Source organism: Mobula birostris, chromosome 10 (assembly GCF_030028105.1).
Source record: "Mobula birostris isolate sMobBir1 chromosome 10, sMobBir1.hap1, whole genome shotgun sequence".
NCBI lineage: Eukaryota > Metazoa > Chordata > Chondrichthyes > Myliobatiformes > Myliobatidae > Mobula > Mobula birostris.
The window spans coordinates 15,927,971-15,949,652 of NC_092379.1; the positions used below are offsets into that span (position 1 = coordinate 15,927,971).

The 21,682-nt window shown below is 40.9% G+C and overlaps 1 protein-coding gene across 5 annotated transcripts in view; it reads left to right on the top strand.

The window, feature by feature from the left end:
- LOC140203840 (ryanodine receptor 1-like) overlaps positions 1–21,682 on the top strand; it is a 575,532-nt gene that overhangs the window by 153,057 nt on the left and 400,793 nt on the right. For all 5 annotated transcript variants that reach the window (XM_072269965.1, XM_072269967.1, XM_072269966.1 and 2 more), the window contains exons 21-28: positions 773–877; positions 1,370–1,473; positions 1,559–1,642; positions 4,048–4,207; positions 6,748–6,895; positions 13,102–13,307; positions 15,582–15,756; positions 19,974–20,182. In XM_072269965.1, the coding sequence (XP_072126066.1) occupies positions 773–877; positions 1,370–1,473; positions 1,559–1,642; positions 4,048–4,207; positions 6,748–6,895; positions 13,102–13,307; positions 15,582–15,756; positions 19,974–20,182 (1,191 nt within the window). The remainder of the gene's footprint in view (positions 1–772; positions 878–1,369; positions 1,474–1,558; positions 1,643–4,047; positions 4,208–6,747; positions 6,896–13,101; positions 13,308–15,581; positions 15,757–19,973; positions 20,183–21,682) is intronic.

The following is a 21,682-nucleotide window of genomic DNA, read 5'->3' on the forward strand; positions in this document are numbered from 1 at the left end:
GCAGCTAATGATTCGTGCAATCTGGTTTATAATAATCCTTCCACAACCATGCTTTTCGCTCTTCGATCTACAAATTGTTTTGTGCGCTGATAACTTGTTACCCAGAATCAAAATTTTTGTCAATCTGTTATAACCCCCTAGCAGCAATCTGCTGGAGGTACGTAGTGGGCCAATGCCTCACTTGAGACGGGGGTGGGGGGGGGGGAGGGATTATTGGTGTTTCAGGTCTGATTATATAAGCCTGTAATCTCAGGGATTGTGGATCAACTTTATTCGCCATGTACATTTACGTATATTAGGAATTTGTCAGGGTGTTGCTCAGGGTACAACACGCGACAAAATAACATTCAACAATTATAAAAGTAAAGAATTATATGAAAATTAAACTTAGATGTTCAAGTATGGATATAAAATAAAGTGTTCATAAATAAATAAATACCAGCATGTTATTTTTCACAATAGGTCTTAAATATACTTCTTTCCTTGTTTATGGTTTAGTTTGTGGATCCCTGAGCTTATTCTTTTGTTAGCTAAGGACCTATGGAGAAATCTGCCCAGTATTTCTATGTTTAGAGTGTTTTTAAATTTCTGTTTTGCTTTTGCCTGCTGGGTTTAGAAAGCCCATAATTATCATCTTTTGGTGTCATTTTAAGATGGTGACATGGAGTTCCCTAAATTTTTGACCGTACAGCAGGTACTAAGGCACTATCATTTTAAGTGTTGATGATACTTTATATGGTGTGGATTTAGAAAGCTGATTTTTATGATCTAGATTGTTCTACCACCTCATCTGGAACGGATACGAGAGAAGTTAGCTGAAAACATCCATGAACTTTGGGCTGTAACGAAGATCGAGTTAGGTTGGACATATGGCACAGTAAGAATATCTTTTAATTACATTTCCTCACGATCTCGTTATGTAATGAAAGAAGTTAATGCTGAGTGAACTGCGGGCAATAAACATGAGGACCATTTAAATAGAGAAACTATGCTTGCAAATAATATTATAAGGGGTCACATGTTAGTGCAGGTAGTACAGAAACAGCTTCACAGTGCCAGAAGCCTAGGTTCAACCCTGACCTCCAGTGCTGTCTGTGTGATGTTTGCACGTTCTCCGTGTGACAATGTGGATTTTTTTCTGGGTTCTCCAGTTTCCTTCCACATCCCATAGACATTCACGTTGGTAGGTTAATTGACCGCTATCATTTGACCCTTGTGTATAGGTGAGTGGTAGTTGACGGAAATGCTGGCCTATCAAAATGAGTTAGTATGACCAGTTGACAATTGCTACGGAGTCGGAGAATGCAAGGACCTGTTTCTGTGCTCTTGGACTCTATGACGAATCATTGTGCTTTGGTTTTACCTTTAGATCCGGGATGACAACAAGAAACTGCATCCTTGTCTCGTGGCGTTTCATAGGCTACCTGAACCGGAGAGAAACTACAACTTACAGATGTCCGGTGAAACTCTGAAGTAAGTGCCATGCCATTCGAACGGTGACATTTATTACCTGCTTTACAGATAGCAAATAACACATTTTCTAAACATTTCTCCTCAGAACCCTTCTGGCTTTGGGCTGTCATGTTGGAATGGCTGATGAAAAGGCAGAAGAAAATCTAAAGAAAATCAAAATGGCTAAGTCGTATGTTCTGGACTTTTTAACTGTTGAATGTTTATAAATTAAATAGGTTGAATAAAACATGCAGCAACAAAATGTGCTCATGGTTCATCAAGGCATTAACTCCAGTATAGTAGACCTGTTTAAAATTAAATGCTTCCTTATTGCTGAGATCCAGCTCCATTAAGGATTATTATTTGTGGAAATTTCCTCACATCACATTCAGCTATGTAACACCTGGCCCTAGCTAGTGGTTGCTTCCAGTGGGTTAGCCTTTATTATATCTAAGCTTATGATTGCACACAGATTTGGTCGCCCCACCAAAAGGATGTGGAGGCTTTGGGGAGGGTGCAGAAGAGGTTTACCGGGATACTGCCTGGTTCAGAGGACATGTGCTATCACGAGAAGCTGGGTAAACTTGGGTTGTTTTCTCTGGAGTGCAGGAGGCTGAGGGGAGATTTGATAGAGGTTTATGAGAGGTTATGAGAAGCATAGATAAAGTGGAGAAGAGTACCTGTTTCCCAGGGTAGAAATGTCTAATACCAGAGGACATGCATTGCAGGTGAGAGGGGGTAGGTTCAAGGGTATGTGAGGGGTAAGTTTTTTACTCAGAGAGTGGTGAATGCCTGATATGGTGGTCGAAGCAAAGACTTTGGAAGATTGTAAGAGACGTTTGGATAGGCACATGAATGTAAGGAAGGTGGGGTATATGGACATGATGTAGGTAGGAGGGATTAGTGTTTCGGTGTTTTTGATTTACTTTTTAGCTGATTTGGCTCAACATTGTGGCTGAATGGCTTGTTCCTGTGTTGTACTGTTCTATACCCTATGTTCTTAACTACAGCCCCCATTTTATATTCTGAACAGTAGTTATTCTACCAGAGTAACTTATCACTTCTGAGTCCAACCATTAACTCATTACCAATTAATTTATGTTGTTGCTCAGTTTATTTATCCAACCCTTCCTCCTTTCATTGACTACTGTACCTGCCCATCGCCCACACACTCCTCCCACTGGGTTCCCTAACTACAGGAAAGGTGTGAATAAGATTGAAAGAGTACAGGGAAATTTACAAGTATGTTGCCACATCTGGTGAACCCGAGTTATAAGGGAAGTTTGAATAGGTTAGGACTTTATTTCTTGGAACATAGAAAATTGAGAAGAGATTTGATGGAGGTACACAAAATTATGAGGGCTAGAGATAGGGTTTTTCCACTGAGGTGTGGTGGGAACATCACAGTGGTCATGGGTTAAGGGTCGAAGGTGAAAAGTTTAAGGGGAACATGAGGGGAAACGTCTTCAGTCAGAGGGTCGTGAGAGTGTGGATTGAGCTGCCAGTGCAAGTGGTGCATGTGAGCTCAACTTCAACGTTTAAGAGTAGTTTGGATAGGGACATGGATGGTAGGGTTATGGAGGATATGGTCCTGGTGCGGGTCATTGGGAGTAGGCAGTTTAAATGGGCTGAAGGGCCTGTTTCTGGGATGTGCTTTTCTATGACTATATATATTCAAGTGAATCTTGAAGGGAAGTGTTTGGGGGAAATGCTAGGGAAGAGAGGATAGATTGTTTCTGTAGGCAGAACACATAAAAGAATCAAATAGGTTTGTACCTTGTGTTGTTCAGCTATTGTCTGTGGAAAGTTATATCTAATTGACTCTTATTACTTTCTTCCTTGCCCCTTTCAATAATCTGAATCATAATTAAATAAATTTTAATGCTTTAAAGATTATAATAAGAAGCTAACATTGTATGTGTTACTCATGAAACACGCAGTTTTAGGCTATGATTTTTTGTTAAATTTCAGATTGTCAAGTAAATAAAAAATGATCCATTATTATTACCATGGTCTAGAACAGGGGTTCCCAACCTTTTTTATGCCATGGACCCCTACCATTAAGTGAGGGAACCCCTGGTCTAGAACATTGACCTTGTGGTGCTATTTATTTCAGTACTGCATGTTTGAAAATGGGCTGTGAATAAAATTTAAGAACAACCATCTCTGGCTTGTTTCTTATTGGAAATTCAACTGGGCACAAATCGGGACAATACAAAGTTGAGTCCCTTTTTTTTAATACTTCCTGTTGCTTAGGCCTTCTACCTTATCCAAGTTAGTGACAACCCTTCTGTTACCAAATCAGTCCCTCCTTATTAATTTGAAACTTTCTGCTTCACCCCTCTCCTTGTTCAGATCATTCGAGGCTGTAACTCTCCAAACTCCCCATCCAAGTTTGACAATTGCTAAATAACTTTCTGTAGTATTTTCTCAGTCCCTTCTCTCCAGTGTGACTTGCTCAGCATTTCCTACGATTCTGTATTTTACAGCTTTATGTTCCTTTGTTCATGTTTTTTTTTTATTGCCAACTGGACCAGACTTCTGCTTGAGTTCAGTTTTTTTTCTAATGTGAATTCTGATACCCTTCCATCACAGGTACCTCATGGCAAGTGGGTATAAACCTGCTCCGCTTGACCTCTCTCATATAAAGCTCACTCCAGCTCAGAATACTTTAGTGGACAAACTGGCTGAAAATGGGCACAATGTCTGGGCGAGAGATCGCATCCGACAAGGGTGGACATACAGCATTTTGCAGGTAAGGAGCTAAAAAGGACCTCAATTTATATTCGGGATTTGAGAGTACATGGATAACCATTAAAAATGATTGTTTTCAATGTAGTTCAGGTGTATTCTTATATTTTAATTTTTATACCCTCCAGGATGCCATGTATAGTTATCCTAATTGATTTTTATTTTATCATATTAATATAAATATAGAACAGTACAGCACAGGAACAGTCCCTTTGTCCACGACATCTGTGCCAAGTATAGTTCCAAATTAAATTAAATTTCTTCTTCCTGATCCACCTGCCTTCATTCTGTTCATGTCCATTGTCTTAAAGCTTCTAACAGCACTGTTATGTCTACTTCCCCCACTTCCCCGACTGCGTGTTAGAGGCACCTTCCACTCTGTGTACACAAAAAGTAACTTGGATCAGTCAGGATAAAAGGGGAAATGTGTCTGGACATGGAGGACATAGGGAGCTCCTTAATATGTATTGTACTTAGGTATTCACCGATCAGAGGCACCTTGACGAATGTGAGGACAGCATAAAACAGCCTATGAGAACGAGGATGTGCTGGAACGTTTGAAAAACATTAGGAAAGATAAGTCCTCAAGATTGGATGGGATATACCCCATCTTACTATGGAAAGCAAGGGAAGAGATTGCTATGCCTTTGGCATTGATCTTTGCATCCTGCCTGGCCACAAAAGCAGTACTAGAAGATTGGAGGCTGGCAAATGATATTCTTTGGTTCAAGAAAAGTTATGGGGATAATAATAAGAATTATGGGACAGTGAGTCATATATCATTGGTGGGTAAACTATTGGAAAGGATTTTTAGAGACAGGAATTCTAAGCATTTGGACAAGCATAGACTGTTTAGGGATAATCAGCATGGCTTTGTGAAGAGTGGGTTGTAACTCATAAGCCCCATTTGAATCCTTTGAGCAAGTGACAAAACAAATTGATGAAGGTAGAGTAGCAGATGTTCTTTACATGGATTTTACAAAGATATTTAACATGATAGTCTCATTCAGAAAGTCAGGAGGTTCGGGATCCAGGGAATCTTGGTTGCTGATATTCAAAATTTGCTTGCCCACAGAGGGCAGAGGGTGGTAGTAGATGGAGCATATTTTGCCTGGAGGTCCATGACTAGTAGTGTTCAGCAGGGATCTGTTCTGGGACCCCTGCTCTTCATGATTTTTAAAAACATGTCTTGGCTGAGGAAGTAGAAGGGTAGGTTAGTAAGTTTGTGGATGACATGAAGGTTGTTGGTGTTATGGATAATGTAAAAGGCTGTCGTAATTACAATGGGACATTGGTAAGATGCAGAGCTGGGCTGAGAAGTGACAAATGGAGTTCAATCCAGAAGAGTGTGAAGTGATTCACTTTGAAAGGTTGAACTTGAAGGCAGAATATAGGGTTTATAGCAGGATTCTTAGCATTATGGAGAAAACGGGGATCTTGGGGTCCACATCCATAGATCCCTCAAACTTCATAGGGTTGTTAAAAAGGTGTGTGGTATGTTGGCTTTCATTAGTCAGGGGACTGAGTCAAGAGCCATGAGGCAATGTTGCAGCTCTGTAAAACTCTGGTTAGATCATTCTTGGTGCATTGCGTTCAGTTCTGGTTACCTTATCATGGGAAGAATGTAGAAGCTTTGGAGAGGGTGCAAAGGAGATTTACCAGGATGCTGCCTGGATTAGAGGACAGGTTTTATGTGGAAAGGTTGAGCGAGTTAGGGCTTTCCTCTTTAGAGGAAAGGAGCATGAGAACTGATTTGATAGAGAGGTCTAAGATGATAAAGAGGCATTGATAGAGTGGACAGCCAGCACTTTTTACTCAGGGTAGTAATGGCTAATATGAGAGGGCATAATTGATTGGAGGAAAGTACAGGGGGAATATCAAAGTTAGGTCTTTTACGCAGATTGGTAGATGTGTAGAAAATGCTGCCAAGGTTGGTGCTAGAGGCATTGGGGATATTTACAAGATTCTTAGAAAGGCGAGTGGATGAAGGAAAAATGGAGGGCTATGCAGGAAGAAAGCATTAAATTAATCTTGGAATAGGTTAAAAGGTCAACACAATATTGTGGGCCAAAGGGCCTATAATGTTCGATGTCCTGACACAAATAACGGAGGACCCAGCACTGATCCCTGCAGAACACCATTTTCAGTTGGCTCATCAATGACTTGCCATAATAAGGTTAGATGTGGTGATGTTGACCGACATTTACACCACTTTACATCCTGTACCACTTCTCGTAAAACTAAAGAAGGATTGGTCAGTCATAACTTTCGAATGATTTTTGTTAAATAACTGAACAGTCCTTTAGTGGGTCTCCAGTAGCTCAAGAATGTGGTCTTCTAAAAGGTAATTAGAATTGACTATTTAATGCAAGCCTTGCTAGCAAAACCCTCATTCCACAGGGGAATTAAAATTATGGTTGGGACATGAAGCATGTTAAGCTACTGCAGTGTTTAAGAGCCCCTCTTGTTATTTGATGCATAAATCAGTTTGAAATTTAGATATCATAGACTTCAATTTCAGAAACTTTCTTGTTATGTTTATAGGACATAATGAATAAGAGAAATCCCCGTCTTGTACCATATAATCTCCTGGATGAACGTACAAAGAAAACAAATCGAAACAGTTTGTGTGAGGCTGTCCGAACACTGATTGGTTATGGCTACAACATTGAACCACCAGATCAAGAAACCAGTATGTAACCATAAATCAGTAACAGTATGTAAACATAAAGAAAAGTTTTTCAGGACTATAGTCAATCTAGGATAAATAATGATTTGACAAGAGAAATGTACAAAATAGTGTATTGAAGTATTGAAAAGGATAGCTGTGAAGGCTGTGTGTTGTAGCTGCAATGTGCAGAAGCTGATGGCAACCCGTGAGTTTGTGAGCAGCTACATCTGTTGAAATTGTTTGCGTCTTGAGGAAGTTTGTGTGTGAGATGCTAACATAGAGTTGTATGTTTCTGTACTTGGATATATTGGTCAAGGAGGCAGCAAAATCCCTTAGGTTATGTAGTTATTTACATTTATTCTTAGATCATCTATAGAACGATGTGACTGTAAGTTAAGCAGATAATGGAAACTCTGGATGGTGTGTCAGAGAACATAAGAACATAAGAAATAGGAGCAGGAGTACGCTATCTGGCCCATCAAGCCTGCTCCACCATTCAATAAGATCATGGCTGATCTTCACCTACCTGCCTTTTCCCCATAACCCTTAATTCCCCAACAATGCAAAAATCTATCCAACCTTATCTTAAATATATTCCACTACTTCATTAGGCAGAGAATTCCATAGTGTCACCACCCTCTGGGAAAAGCAGTCCCTCCTCATCTCTATCGTAAATCTACTCCCCCGAATCTTGAGGCTATGTCCCCTAGTTCTAGTCTCACCTATTAGTGGAAATAACTTCCTGCCTCCATCTTATTTATCTGTTTCATAATTTTATGTTTCTATAAAATTATATGTTTCTAGAGGTAGGTAGAGGTGGGAGTAAAGAAAAGACTGGTACATCTAATAATTATTTATTAATCTTAACTGGAGAAGATGCTATAAATTTAACATTGAGAAACCAAGTGCTCCAAGAAGATATGGAACAAAATTAAAGGGACATACAGTAAGCGACAATCAATAGTTGGGATGGTGCTGGAGAAGGACTTTTAAGCCATTTAAATTAATTAATGACCCCACAAACTTAAGCCCTGACAGGCTAGCTAGGACAAACCACCCAAAAACAAGCATGACCCCTGGAAGAATATGTAACCACCAGATAAGCCTGAAGTGTGGGTGCTTGAAACCACACACGTCTCTTCTCAGTATCCTTTTCAAGCACCGGAGATCAAGACAGAGGACCTAAGAGCAAGATTGCTTTGTCTGAGGTACAGTACATGAGGGGCTCCTGTGAAGGTTGTTTCACAGAAGCATAGCTCACCTCCAACTCTCCTGCCATCATACTCCCACATGAGGTTTTTTTCGATCCACCGCATGGACTAGGTGGGAGAGGCATAGAGTCTGAGAACACTATAGCACTGTAACAGGCCCTTCGGCCCATCACACGTATCCAGTACTTCCACTGGCAGCTAGTTTCACGCTCTCTCAGTGAAGAAGTTCTCTCTCATGTTCCACTCTAAGCATTTCACCTTTCACTCTTAACCCAAGACCTCCAGTCCTAGTCTCACCCAACCTCAATGGAAAAAGCCTCAGGTTCTCAAGACCCGACAATATCCTTGTAAATTTTCTCTGTACTCTTCCAATCTTATTTTCATCTTTCTTGTATGTAGGTGACCAAAACTGGACACAGTACTCCAAATTAGGCCTCACCAACATCTTCTACAATTTCAACATAACATCCCAACTCCTGTACTTAATACGTTGATTTATGAAGGCCAATATGCTAAAAGCTTTCTTTATGGCCCTATCTACTTGTGACACCACTTTCAATGAATTACATATCTGTATTCCCAGCTCCCTCTGTTCTACTATACTCCTCAGTACCCTACCACTACTGTGTATGACCTGGCCTGATCTGCCTGTAACTCTCAGATTCAGCTAGTGGCTTAATCTAGGGGAAGACAGCCTCCGGCCCGGCCAAACTTGAGAAATCTTGTTTGGGTGGATGCTGCACAATGTGTTCCCCTGTTACAAATCAGTACCACGAAATAACAAACAGTACACAGTATGCAGTTAAATGATTGTGCTTTATAATTCTTAATTTGACTATAGGGTTAGTAAAGAAACAAAAAAGAAGGAGGGCCCATTCTCACGAAACAGTCCAATGTGCGACGTTGGAGCTCACGGTTTTCCCGTCTGGTCATTCTCCATTGATTTTACCCCCGGCGTCGACTCCCGACCTCATTCCAAGTCTACTCCCGACCTCATTCCAAGTCTACTCCATCCTGTAGACTACGACCTCCCCGTCCTGGCATCTTCTCTCTTCATCTTCCGCCGAACAAAAGACCACAAATACCTTCTCTCAGATCCACAAGAAAGAAATAACATGGCTCTCATTGGATGGCACACATCCCAACGCCCTTTTAGGGGGGGGAGGGAACATCGGCTCAGACTATGAGAGGCCTGCGTTGGGCACTTTCATGCCTTACAAGGCGCAGATTGGAAGTCTGTGTGGGGCACCACTCCTCGCACAGACACTAGAGCAATGTGTGGTTAAGTGCCTTGCTCAAGGACACAAACACACTGCCACAGCTGAGGCTCGAACTAGTGACCTTCAGATCACTAGACGAACGCCGTAACCACTTGGCCCTGTTATCTCTAGTCATAACCCAAACACTGCTGCTACAGAGAAACCTTTAGATTAGCAGTAAAACCTTACAGCATGTTACATGCCATTTTTCAGCCTATTTCACCAGTTGGTCCAGATCCCAATGCAAACTTTGATAGTCTAACTCACTGTCCTCTACCGGTCTTGGTGTCAGCCATAAATTTGCTGACCAGTTTACCACAGTATCATCCAGATCTTTGATATCGATGAAAAACAACAATGGACACAGCACTGATCCCTGTGGCATACCACTAGTCACTGGCCTCCAGTCAGAGAGGCAACCATCTGCAACCACTGTCTAGCTTCTTCCACAAAGCCGATGTCTTATCTAATTTACTACTTCACCTTGAATGTCAAGCAACTGAATCTTCTTGAACAACCTCCCATGTGTGAATTTATCAAGGGCCTTGCTAAAGTCCATGTAGACAACATCTGCTGCCTCACCTTCCTCAATTTTCCTGGTAACTTCCTCGAAAAGCTCTGGTTAGACACAACTTACCATGCACAAAGCCATGTTGACTATCACTAATCAGCCTGTTGTATGTCCAAACCCTTAGAATACCTTCCAATAACTTTCCCACTGCTGTTGTCAGGCTCACCAGCCTATAATTTCCTGGCTTATTCCCAGAGCCTTTCTTGAACAACAGAACAACATCAGCTATCCTCCAATCCTCTAGCAGCTCACCCGTGGCTAAAGATGTCTTAAGTATCTTTGCTAGGGGCCCCTGCAATTTCTGCACTAGCCTCACTGGGTCAGAAGGAGCACATGGTCAGGCCCTGGGGATTTATACACCCTAATATGCCTCAAGATAGAAAGAAACAACTCCTCTGTAATCTGTATATGGTCCGTGACCTCGCTGCTACATTGCCTCACATCTATAGGCTCTTGTGTCCATCTTCCGTGTAAATATAGCTGCAAAAAAGTCTGTTTAAGATCTCCCCCATTTCTTTTGGATCCACATATAGATTTCCAGGGAACTAATTTTGTCTCTTGCTATCCTTTTGTTGTTAATATATCTGCAGAAGCCCTTAGATTATCCTTCACATTATCTGCTAGAGCATCCATATGGCTTCTTTTAACCCCCCGATTTCCTCCTTAAGTGCCAGGAAAAAAAGGCAACAGGATCTGCTTTGTGATAAAACATTGTGGTGCATAGATGTGGAGGTCTTGTCCCTGACCTTGAACATCTGGCACTAAAATGCCAATCTTTCTCCTCTGTCTTCCTGACTGTAGTCTATGTATCACCTCAGATAGACATCCAACCAGCGCTTGAGGTACTAAATGTCGTAATCAACAAGAACAAAGTCGCATACCCCATCATCTCGTGGCAGGAGACTTTAATCGGCCAGTTTGAAAAAGTCTTTGCTTATCTACTATCAACACGTCACCTGCAGCACGAGAGGACGTAACACGTTCAACCACTGCTTCACCAAGTACACCTTCCACTCCGTACTTTCCCTGCACGGTTGTGTGTCTTCTGCCTACGTACAGACCAAGACTGAAGAGCACAGCGCCAGTGAAGAGGGCTGTGAAGAGGTGGAGGTGTGAGCTTGGGATTGCTTTGAGTCGGTGGACTAAGCTACGTTCAAAGATTTGTCAGCGGACCTCAGTGAATTTGCCACAGTTAGTTTTGGTATGAATCAACTTCTCCCTCTGAGGTTACCTGGATCTGATTCCTTTTGCCTGTTGCCACAGCAGGTATGATTTCTCTTGCTCTTCTGTCTGCTCTGAGCCATCTGCACAACAGGAACACTAATGTCAGGTTGTTATTCGTTATCTACGACTCAGCATTCAACACAGTCATCTCACCAAGCCTATCAATCTTCATGACTTGAAGCTTTGCACCTCCTCTGCAACTGGATCCTCATCAGCAGACCCCAATCGTTGAGGATTCATAACAACATCTCCTCTTTGCTGATCATCCACACTGGCACACTTCAAGGCTGCGTGTTTAGACCCCTGTTCTAATCCCTATATGCACATTACTGTATTACTCCAATGCTATACACAAATTTACCACTGACACTGCTGTTATTTGGATGAACCACAGATGGCATGATTCTGAAAAATGACTAAATAAAATCAACTGAAACTCCTCAGTTGCAGGACAGTTCCAGCAAATGGGAAAGTAGTAACTGTAACTCAATGTCAGGAAAGGAGGGAGAGGAAAAAAGGAACGATAAACCAATTAACCAGATGTCAGTTGGCAAGCTACTGGAATCCATTATGAAGGATATAACAACATTACTTAGTGGATCACGATTCGCTTAGACAGTGTCAAAATGGTTTATGGAAGGATTTGTGTCGGACATGTTTTCTTGGTGAAAACGTATTTAAGAATTTATTCCACAAAGCTTGTTACGTAAAGTTAAGAGCTGACGGGATTATGGTAGATGAAGGTATTATCTGTCTAGATATTGCCAGGTAGGAAAAAAGGTGGTTAATTTTCTGGTTTGTAGGTTGCACTGTAGATAGTGAATGTAGATAGACGTAATTCAGGGCCCAATACTTAGCATTAATGTGGGCTACATTAATTATCGGTATTGGGCCCTGAATTATGTCTACATTCATGGCCTTTGATATTGTGATGTTTGCCGAGCTTGGCAATTAGCTTGCAGGCGTTTCATTATCAATCGAAGTGACACCATCAGTGCGCAATTGTAGGTGTTTCTCACTGGGAGCGCTCACATTTATATAGCCCATCAGTTTGCTTACCTCGATCCTGATTGGCCACCCTCTCACTTGACCTTTGCAATCTATTGGCTCGTGTTTTTGTGGCTCTTAGGACTTTGTAGATGGCATCTATTTGTACATGTCTGTTTACAGAGTTATCAGAAGAGAACCACACTACTAAAGATTCTCGTGCCTGTTTCATGTTTGCTTGCGCCAGAACCCCTGTGGTGTCCCAGTTACAGTGGTGACCTTCTCGGTCTTCGTGTACTGAGATCAGAGACAGTAGATCATGTCTCTGTACTGCCAGTTTGTGTTCCTGTAAACAAGTTGAGAGCTTATGTCCTGTCTGGCCAGCGCAGTTCTTGTTGCAGTCCCCAGAGGTGATCCTGAGCACCACATTTCTTTTGTCAGTTGTTTGTACTGATGCCTTGGTTCATGAGACAAGTTTCCTTAAAGTCGCTGTTGATTTGCGAGCGATTATGATACCCTGAAGTTCAAGCAGTCGAACTGTCATTTCTGATGTATTCCTGATGTAAGGCAAGGTCACATATTTCAATGTGAGTTGAGTAACATCTGCATGACTTTCTTTGGTAAGCATCTCCTCGTGGCCTGTTTGAAGGACGTAGTGTTGTGTCTGTTCAAATGGCATTGCTGAGCATCTGTATCTGTCTTATGCAAAATCCCCGAGACTCTGATGCGTATGGCCCAAGATAATATGTATCAATATCGGCTTACATGAGGAAAATCTAAATAAACACCACCACTTCCCACCAATATGCAGAGGGTTAATAGTGAATGCAGTGTGCTTGAAGGACAATTTGGGAACAGAGGGGATTTGTAGATGACCTTGCAGGTTGAGGATGGGAGATTTAAATAATTACCATTTCTGTATGTCATGATACTTAACGTTCAGTTTTAATTATTCATATTCTTTTCTTTTGCCAGCTGCCCATACTACAAGTAAAGGCCGCACTGAAAAGGTGCGGCTGTTTCGGGCTGAGAAGTCGTATGCGGTGAAGAGTGGAAAGTGGTACTTTGAGTTTGAAGCTGTAACCGTCGGAGAGATGAGAGTAGGATGGGCACGACCTGACTGCAGGCCTGATATACCATTGGGTGCTGATGACCTTGCCTTTGTGTTTAATGGATTTAAGGTTTGTTGCATCTTTTTCTCTTGCAATTAACAATTCAATTGCTATTGCACAGCTCCAGAAACAAACAAATAATCTTCATGCAACACACATCAAAGTTGCTGGTGAACGCAGCAGGCCAAGCAGCATCTGTAGGAAGAGGTGCAGTCGACGTTTCAGGCCGAGACCCTTCGTCAGGACTAACGAAGGGTCTCGGCCTGAAACGTCGACTGCACCTCTTCCTACAGATGCTGCTTGGCCTGCTGCGTTCACCAGCAACTTTGATGTGTGTTGCTTGAATTTCCAGCATCTGCAGAATTCCTGTTGTTTGCAAATAATCTTCATGTTCCTTTGTACAGACAGTGAGTGAAGATAAAGCATTACAGTAAGCTCAGGTGGTAAGAATTCAAGCATAGCGTTCACCAGCGAGAATTACTGGACCATGATCATGTACAAACCCTGTCTGATCTCACCCTCTCCCTTTTCCCTTTCATATCACCCCTGACATATCCAGCCTAAACATAACTCTAATGTTTTATAATTAGTAATGACATCCACATATAATGAAAAGAGGCAAAACTCACTATTGTTTAATTGCTCTTAAATAGTTTCAATCACTTTTATGTACAACATTGTAACTGATAGTAAAAAAAAATTAGTTTGACTGCTGAAAGATAAACTACAGAGAGATAATAAATTTTGAAGCAGGTAACTGGTAAATGAACATCAGTATATTTAGGTATGAGTTAGCTCCAAGGTAGGAAAGGTGCAGGCATCTACTCCTTGGAAAATGTGTATCTCAAAGAGGTGCAGGGTGTTCTCAGAGTACAACTAAATTAATGACTAAATATAGTGACACAAGTTATAAAACCCCATGTATAAAAAAGCAGAAGACAAAAGCACTGGAAAATTTTGCAGAGGAATAGAAATTGAAAGAAACAAGCATATGTTAAAGATTTAATTAAGATGCTCTGTAAATAGAAATGATTTGGAAGCACCAGGGAAGCTGGGAAGAAGTGTTACTAAAATAATACCAGAATGCCTGTCAGGAAAGGTTGACCTGACTATAGTGTTGGAAGCTTTGAGATGAAAAGAAGATAACAATAAATGGATCATGTACATCGCGATTCTTCGTGCTTCATCACCCAATTTCAATGCAAAGCAAATCATAAAGCAAAGTTTGCGATTTGTCACACTGACGGGAAAGCCGGTGCTTCTCATTCCAATATCCTCTGAGGGGCCATGCATTTTGCACACATAATCTAGAACGATTCAGTGGTGGCCAACGACATGCAGCCCGGTCTTCCGGCTGTTTTTGTAGAAGTAGGGTTTTGATGAGCTGTGAAACAGAAACAGGCATCATGGGCTCTTTAAATACTTCAATAATTGGAGTGAGTTAAAGGAACCTTCCTGACCAGATTACAGTTCAGAGGTTGGAACTGGATTCTTCTTAAAGTCATTTCCTTAGGTGATATCCTGTTGGGTTCTCCATTCCTTCCACCATCCCACAGGAAGTACCTGAGAAGTTTCTGTACATAGTTTGTGTTTGAAATTTAGAACTCATTTTGACAAGGATTTAAGAAGGAGCTGAATAAAGTGAAGGAGGAGGGACTAGATGCATATGCTGATAAGCTTCGTCAAAAAAGGCTTGAGAGGAAGCTTTTACATGGTGTATAAATTCATATGTTTGTATTGCTGATTGAATGGTTTCAGTACTGTAAACGCTATAATACCTTTTTAAAATTGCGGAACACAAAAAACTGTTTTGCTTCAAGTTTTGCTAATTTTGAGGCTATGTTTACCTATTTTCTTATTTGCTAAAACCACTTAATCAATTGTCAGGGAATTTTAAAATAAAGCTTGATACCAGACTTCAAACAGCGAATCTTTGATTTTAACATGATATCATGGAGTCCACATGTGTGGAATTCTGAGTTACAAGGAAATCAGCTTGTGTTTATTTCCAGTGACAGACAGATGAGTAAAACCATTACCCCTCTTAGATGTCAAAGAGTTGACAGTCAATAGAGTCTCTTCTCAGGGTTTGTGGCATCTTTGTCTACACTTATCTTGTTTATGCAGCTGTGTTATCTCTGTAAGGAGTAGTATCGGTGCCTGGCACAATGATCTTCGTTATGTAGATTTGCAACTTAATTAGAAAACACAGAATGTCCACAAGATCACAAAGCTTTAGCAACAGACAGCTCTTTTAACCCTATATTCGAATTTTTCTTCCGCACCAATGAGTTTCATGTTGGCTGCAAATTCCTGAGTGTATCTCTTTCTTTATTACCTTAGGGTCAGCGCTGGCATATAGGAAGTGAGCCATTTGGACGTACGTGGCAACCTGGTGATGTAGTTGGCTGTATGATTGACCTAAATGAAATGCACATCATGTTCACGCTTAATGGAGAGATGCTCATCAGAGATTCTGGTTCCGAGCTGGCTTTCAAGGACTTTGATGTTGGTGACGGTAAGTTATCATAGGGATTTTGAAAGATGTATGAGAGCATTCATTATTTCAGTTTTTCAGAGAATTATTCCAGTAATATCAAAGCTGTCACAGAATAATAATCTGTCACCTCAGAAAACAGCATTGTCTGCAAGTAGTAATCCTCTGAGGATTCTTGTCAATGAAGCTGGAAGTGTAATTTGATGTCCATTTCATGATATAGTTAATTGGAAAAAGACATTCCAGTAGGATGGTTTAATGGTGGAAAATAATATTTAGCTTTCAAAATATTGCAACACAAGTGCACAATTATCATAATATGCCAAGAACTTAACTGGCTGACACTTCCAAAGATTTGATAGTATTATGTTACAATTAGTAAATTAAAAATCATTCTTGTTCTAAGTGCATGGGATAGGCAAAGGAGAATCGGTTGATGCTGTCTGCTTGGATTTTCAGAAGGCCTTTGACAAGGTGCCACACATGAGGCTGCTTAACAAGTTAAGAGACCATGGTATTACAGGATGAAGCAGTGGTTGATTGGCAGGAAGCAAAGAGTGGGAATAAAGGGGGACTTTTCTGGTTGGCTGCCGGTAACTACTGGTGATTCACAGGGTTCTGTGTTGGGACTGCTTTTTATGTTCTATGTCGGTGATCTGGATAATGGAATTGATGGCCTTGTTGCAAAGTTTGCAGAAGATACGAAGATATGTGGAGGAATAGGTAGTTTTGAGGAAGTAAAGAGGCTACAGAAGGACAGATTATGACAATGGGCAAGGAAGTGGAAAGTGGAATACAGTGTAGGGAAGTATATGGTCATGCACTTTGGTGGAAGAAATAAAAGAGTAGACTATTTTCTAAATGGAGAGAAAATTCAAAAATCTGAGGTGCAAAGGGACTTGGGAGTCCTTGTGCAGGATTCTATAAAAATTAATTTATAGATGAGTTGGTGATGAGAAAAGAAAATGTGATGTTAACATTCATTTAAAGAAGAATAAAATATAAAAGCAAGGATGTACTCTTGAGGCTTGATAAAGTACTGGTAAGCCTCATTCCAGTATTGTGAGCAGTTTTAGCCCCTTATTTTAGAAAGGATGTGCTGAAACTGGAGAGGGTTCAAAGGAGATGCATGAAACTGTTTCCGGGATTGAACAGCTCGTTATATGAAGAGTGTCTGATGGTTCTGAGCCTGTATTCACTAGAATTCAGAATCATGAGGGCTGACCTTATTGAAATCTATCGAATGTTGAAAGGCCATGATAGAATGGATGTGGATTGGATATTTCCTATGGTGTGCAGAGTCTAGGACCAGAGGACACAGCCTCAGAATAGCAGGTTGTCCTTTTAAAATGGAGATGAGGAGGAATTTCTTTAGCCAGAAAGTGGTGGGGGTCTTTATGTATATTTAAGGCAGAGGTTGATACATTCTTGATTGGTCAGGACATGAAGGGATAATGGGAGAAGGCAGGAGAGTGGGGCTGAGAAGATAAATGGATCAGCCGTGATGAAATGGTGGAGTAACCTTGATGGACCAAATGGCCTAATTCTGCTCCTGGATCTTATACAGAAGGGAATACATTTGACATCTTTGCATTGTCTTTAGTCCCAGGCATGGTCTTAGACATGGCCAAAAAGTCCCTGTTTAAGAAGGGCAATAGAGACAAACTGTGAAATTACAAGCAAGTGAGGCTTACATCAATGGCAGGAAAATTACTGAATAAGATCCTCATGGATAGGATCCGGAAAATGCATGGACTTGTGAGGAAAAGTCGGCATGTTTGTACAGGAGAGGTCATGTCTCATAAATGTTTAAGGTGCCAAAGATGATTGATGAGAGGGCAGTAGATGTTGTAGAATAGATTTTATTAAATCTTTTGTTAAGGTACCTACCTAATGATGCACTAAATCTCTCTCCTCTCACCTTAAGTTCTATTCCTGTAGTTCTTGATTTCCTAAACCTGGGATAAAGACTTTGCACATTCACCCTACCCATGCCACTCATCATTTTACACTCCTCTGTAAGGTCATTCCTCATTCTCTTATAGTACAATGAAAAGAAGCCCCAACCTGCTCAACTTCTCTCCAGAACTCAGTCCCCCAAGTCCTGGTAACATCCTCATAAATCTCCGATGCACTCTTTTCAACTTAATGGCAATTTTCCTACAATAAGGTAACCAAAACTGAATGCAGTAGTCCAAATGCAGTCTCACCATTGTACAACTGCAATATATCATTCCAACTTCTGTAGTCATTACCCTGACTGATGAAGGCCAGCGTGCCAACTGCCTTCTTCAGCATCCTGTCTACCTGTGACAACATTTTAAGGGAATCATATTCTTGTATTCTTGATCCCTCTGTTCCATAGAATCAGAATCAGATTACTATCACTGTAATGAGAAGAGGCCATATCCAGGGTGCTGAAGTCCTTAATGATGGATGCCACCTTTTTGAGGCACTGCCTCTTGGAGATGTTCTTGATAGTGGGAAGTGTTGTGCCAGTGATGGAGCTGGCTGAGTGTACAACCCTCTGCAGCCTCTTGTGATCCTGTCCTTTAGGGTCTCTACACCAGGCTAAGCTGTAAGCAGTCGAAATGCTCTCCAATGTACACCTGTGGAAATTTGTAAGTGTCTTTGGTGACATACCAAATTTTGCAGAGTACCTTTGTGGCCGTTCCCCTTTGCCAGACGTCCCTTTATCTCAGGGTTCCCAACCTTTTCTAATGGATCCCTACCAATAACCGAGGGGTCTGTGGACCATTAACTCCATACACCCAAGGCTGAGAACTGCAAAAAATCGACTCAGATTAACCTTTTCAAGTTCCTGCCTAATACCATCAAAATTTGCCTTACTCCAATTTAAAGCTTTAATTTGTCAACCAGATCAGTCCCTTTCCATAACTTAATTAAAACTATCAGAATTATGTTCACTAGTCCCAAAGTGCTCCGCTACTGACACTTCAGTCACTTGTCTTGCCCTATATCCTGAGGGTAAATTGAACTCTGCCCTCTCCCTAGTAGGACTTCCTACATATTGCCTGAGGAAAGTTTCATGAATACACTCCAATTTCACTCAATCTAACCCCTTAGCACTATGACAATTTCAGTCTATACTGGAGAAGTTAGTTACTATGACGACCCTATTACTCTTGCAATGTTCTGCAATCTCCCTGCATATTTGTTCCTCTAATTCCTGTTAACTACTTGAGGCTGATAGTACAATCCCAACAAGTTGACCATCCCCTTATTTCGCAGTCTCTGTCTAGTCCAACTACCTGCACATTAGATATGGCCACCTCACTGAAACTTTTGACTATGATGCTGTCAGCAAACCAGATTATCTTAAGTGCTTTTAGCTCCAGCTCCAGCTAGAAACAGCAACCGGACACATTTCCAACAGGAGTAGTCCTTCAGGACACTGGAAGTCTACCTGATCTCCTACATCCTGCAGAACAAGCATGATTTGCCATCCCGATGCTCTAATTACAAAGATTAAAATTGAGAAACCTTTCCCTTGCTTACCTTGACTCTTATCACCATTCTCTTTCTTTGCTAAAGCCTTAGCACTTCAAACTCAAACACGCACTTTGAACAGAACCACTCTCCAAATGTCTCTCCATTAGTGCCTACTTCCCTTTTATAACTACAAAATATGTTTTAAACTCTGCTGGCTCCTCTCTTCTGCTGCTAAGTTGCTGGGTCTCAAAGTTAACTCCGGTCAGGAGAAAGAATATTTCAGATGCAGGTAGTTGGGATGAAGCACATCCCTTGAAGAATCTGTGAGATGTATGAGTGAAACAGGACTAACTTGGATGGGCATCTTAGTTAGAATACAGCCGGTGAACCAAAAGGCCAGCTCCTTACTGTATGACTCTCTAAGATGTAGCAATTCACTTAAGAAGGGAATTTGAAGGGACTAAAGGAGACATCAGATAACCCTGCCAGATAAGGTAAAGGAGAATCTTAAGAGATTCTGTGACTAAATTAAGAGCAGAACGCTAACCAGAGAGCATTCAGGAATCTTTGGACTTCTACCTCTGTTCCTCCATCCTCTGTAGGGTTCTACCATTCATTGTATTCATTTCACTCTTATTTGACCTTCCAAAATGCATCACCTAACACCTATCAGAATTAAGTTCCATTACTCTGCTCAATTTATCAGTTCCAGTCTTCCAACACTTTGCTCACTTTTGGCTTCTCACTTTCAGATTCTCAGTCTGACATCTGAGTTTATTTTCCAGGGTTCATTCCTGTGTGCAGCCTGGGACCTTTTCAGGTCGGGCGCATTAACCTGGGCCAAAATGTTGGCAGCCTGAGATATTTCACCATATGTGGTTTACAGGAAGGCTTTGAGCCCTTTGCAGTAAATATGAAACGGGACATCACGATGTGGTTCAGTAAAAGTCTGCCTCAGTTTGTTCTTGTTCCCGCCGACCATAGCCATGTTGAGGTAAGTTTGATTAAAAAAATACTTCTGTACAAATGATGTAGCCTATAAACATTGTAGTCAATCACTAATAAGTAACAAATCCGTTCTAACAGTAAACTGATATTGCATTGTAAAGCTATGCAAAACATTTAATTGAAATGCTGTGTAGATGTGGGCTTTGTGCTTTAAAAGTAATGTTGATATTATTTATTTATTGAGATACAGTGCGGAATAGGCCCTTCCGGCCCTTTGAGCTGTATTGCCCAGTAATTCCCCAATTTAATCCTAGCCTAATCACGGGACAATTAACAATGACCAGTTAACCTACTAACCAGTACGTCTTTGGACTGTGGGAGGAAACAGGATTCCTTATAGGAAGCAGGATGGGAAGAACTCAAGTCAAAATGGCTTACTTCCTTGGCTTGTAATGAATATTGATACTCACCTTCAGTATATCCTGTGGTGGACGTCAAGAAAGGGAAAGAAAGAGACAGATGTGCACCTGTGTGAAAGCAAAAGCAAGGTGGAAATTGACAGCAAAGCTATTAAGTATTTTGGGTTGCACAAACATGCGGGAAGCAGCATCAGTACAGTCGTCAGTATAACAGGAAAGCTAATGTTGTATACTCATCGAGGAGAAAGTCTGAATAAGGACTATAACAAGAGTTACACCATGTTACCAATGAAGGTACCAGCATTGCTTGGGACTCAGCAAGTTCCCATTGCAAGCCTTTCAGTTCAAGAAAGTTGGAAGAGTTAAAGGAAAATTTGTTTAATTCAAGAGTAAATTTAACAAGGTAAAGAGGAGAGTGCTGTTAGAAGGGGCTGCCTAGGATCCTGTTCCAGGAAGTCATGATGAGTTCTCAGCTGTTTTGGTTGGGATGTATGTAGATAAATCCATTGATGGTCAGTGAGGACTTGATTGGGCTGATGGTGGTGTTTCTGTGCTTTGAGGAAATACGGCATCAGTAGCCTCTGACTGATGATATTTAAAATCATTGTGACTTTGATAGCTTTGCCATAAATTCTTTTGCAGACATTTCTTCTTATCTCTACAAATTAATGTGTTTGTTTTCTCACTTTTCCACTTCAAGTGCATGTTTCTTCACTTAGGTTTTTGATTCTGTTCTCTCCCCACCAATGATGTTGACTTCCTGAGTGCATTCTGCATTTCATGTTTTTGTTTTGGAATAGATAGACTTGATAGATGAAAGATGAGGTAAAGAACTATGAAAGATTGTGAGGCCACAGGAACAAGCCTGTTAGTCATCCACAAACATTGTCCTTTTGGATTGAATATGTTCAACTTGCTGTCTTGTCACTTTCTGCCATTTGGTTAAGTTTGATTGAGAACAGCATTTTGGTTAGGTATTTTTCCACAGAGTCTGAGAAAATATATTTACCTTTATTACTCTACATATATTCATGTGATGAAATTCTATGATAGTTCTGAGTAGTCAGTGAATACTTAAAGCTAAATTTTCTGTGGCAATAATTACTGGCAAAATAATTTTTATGAAG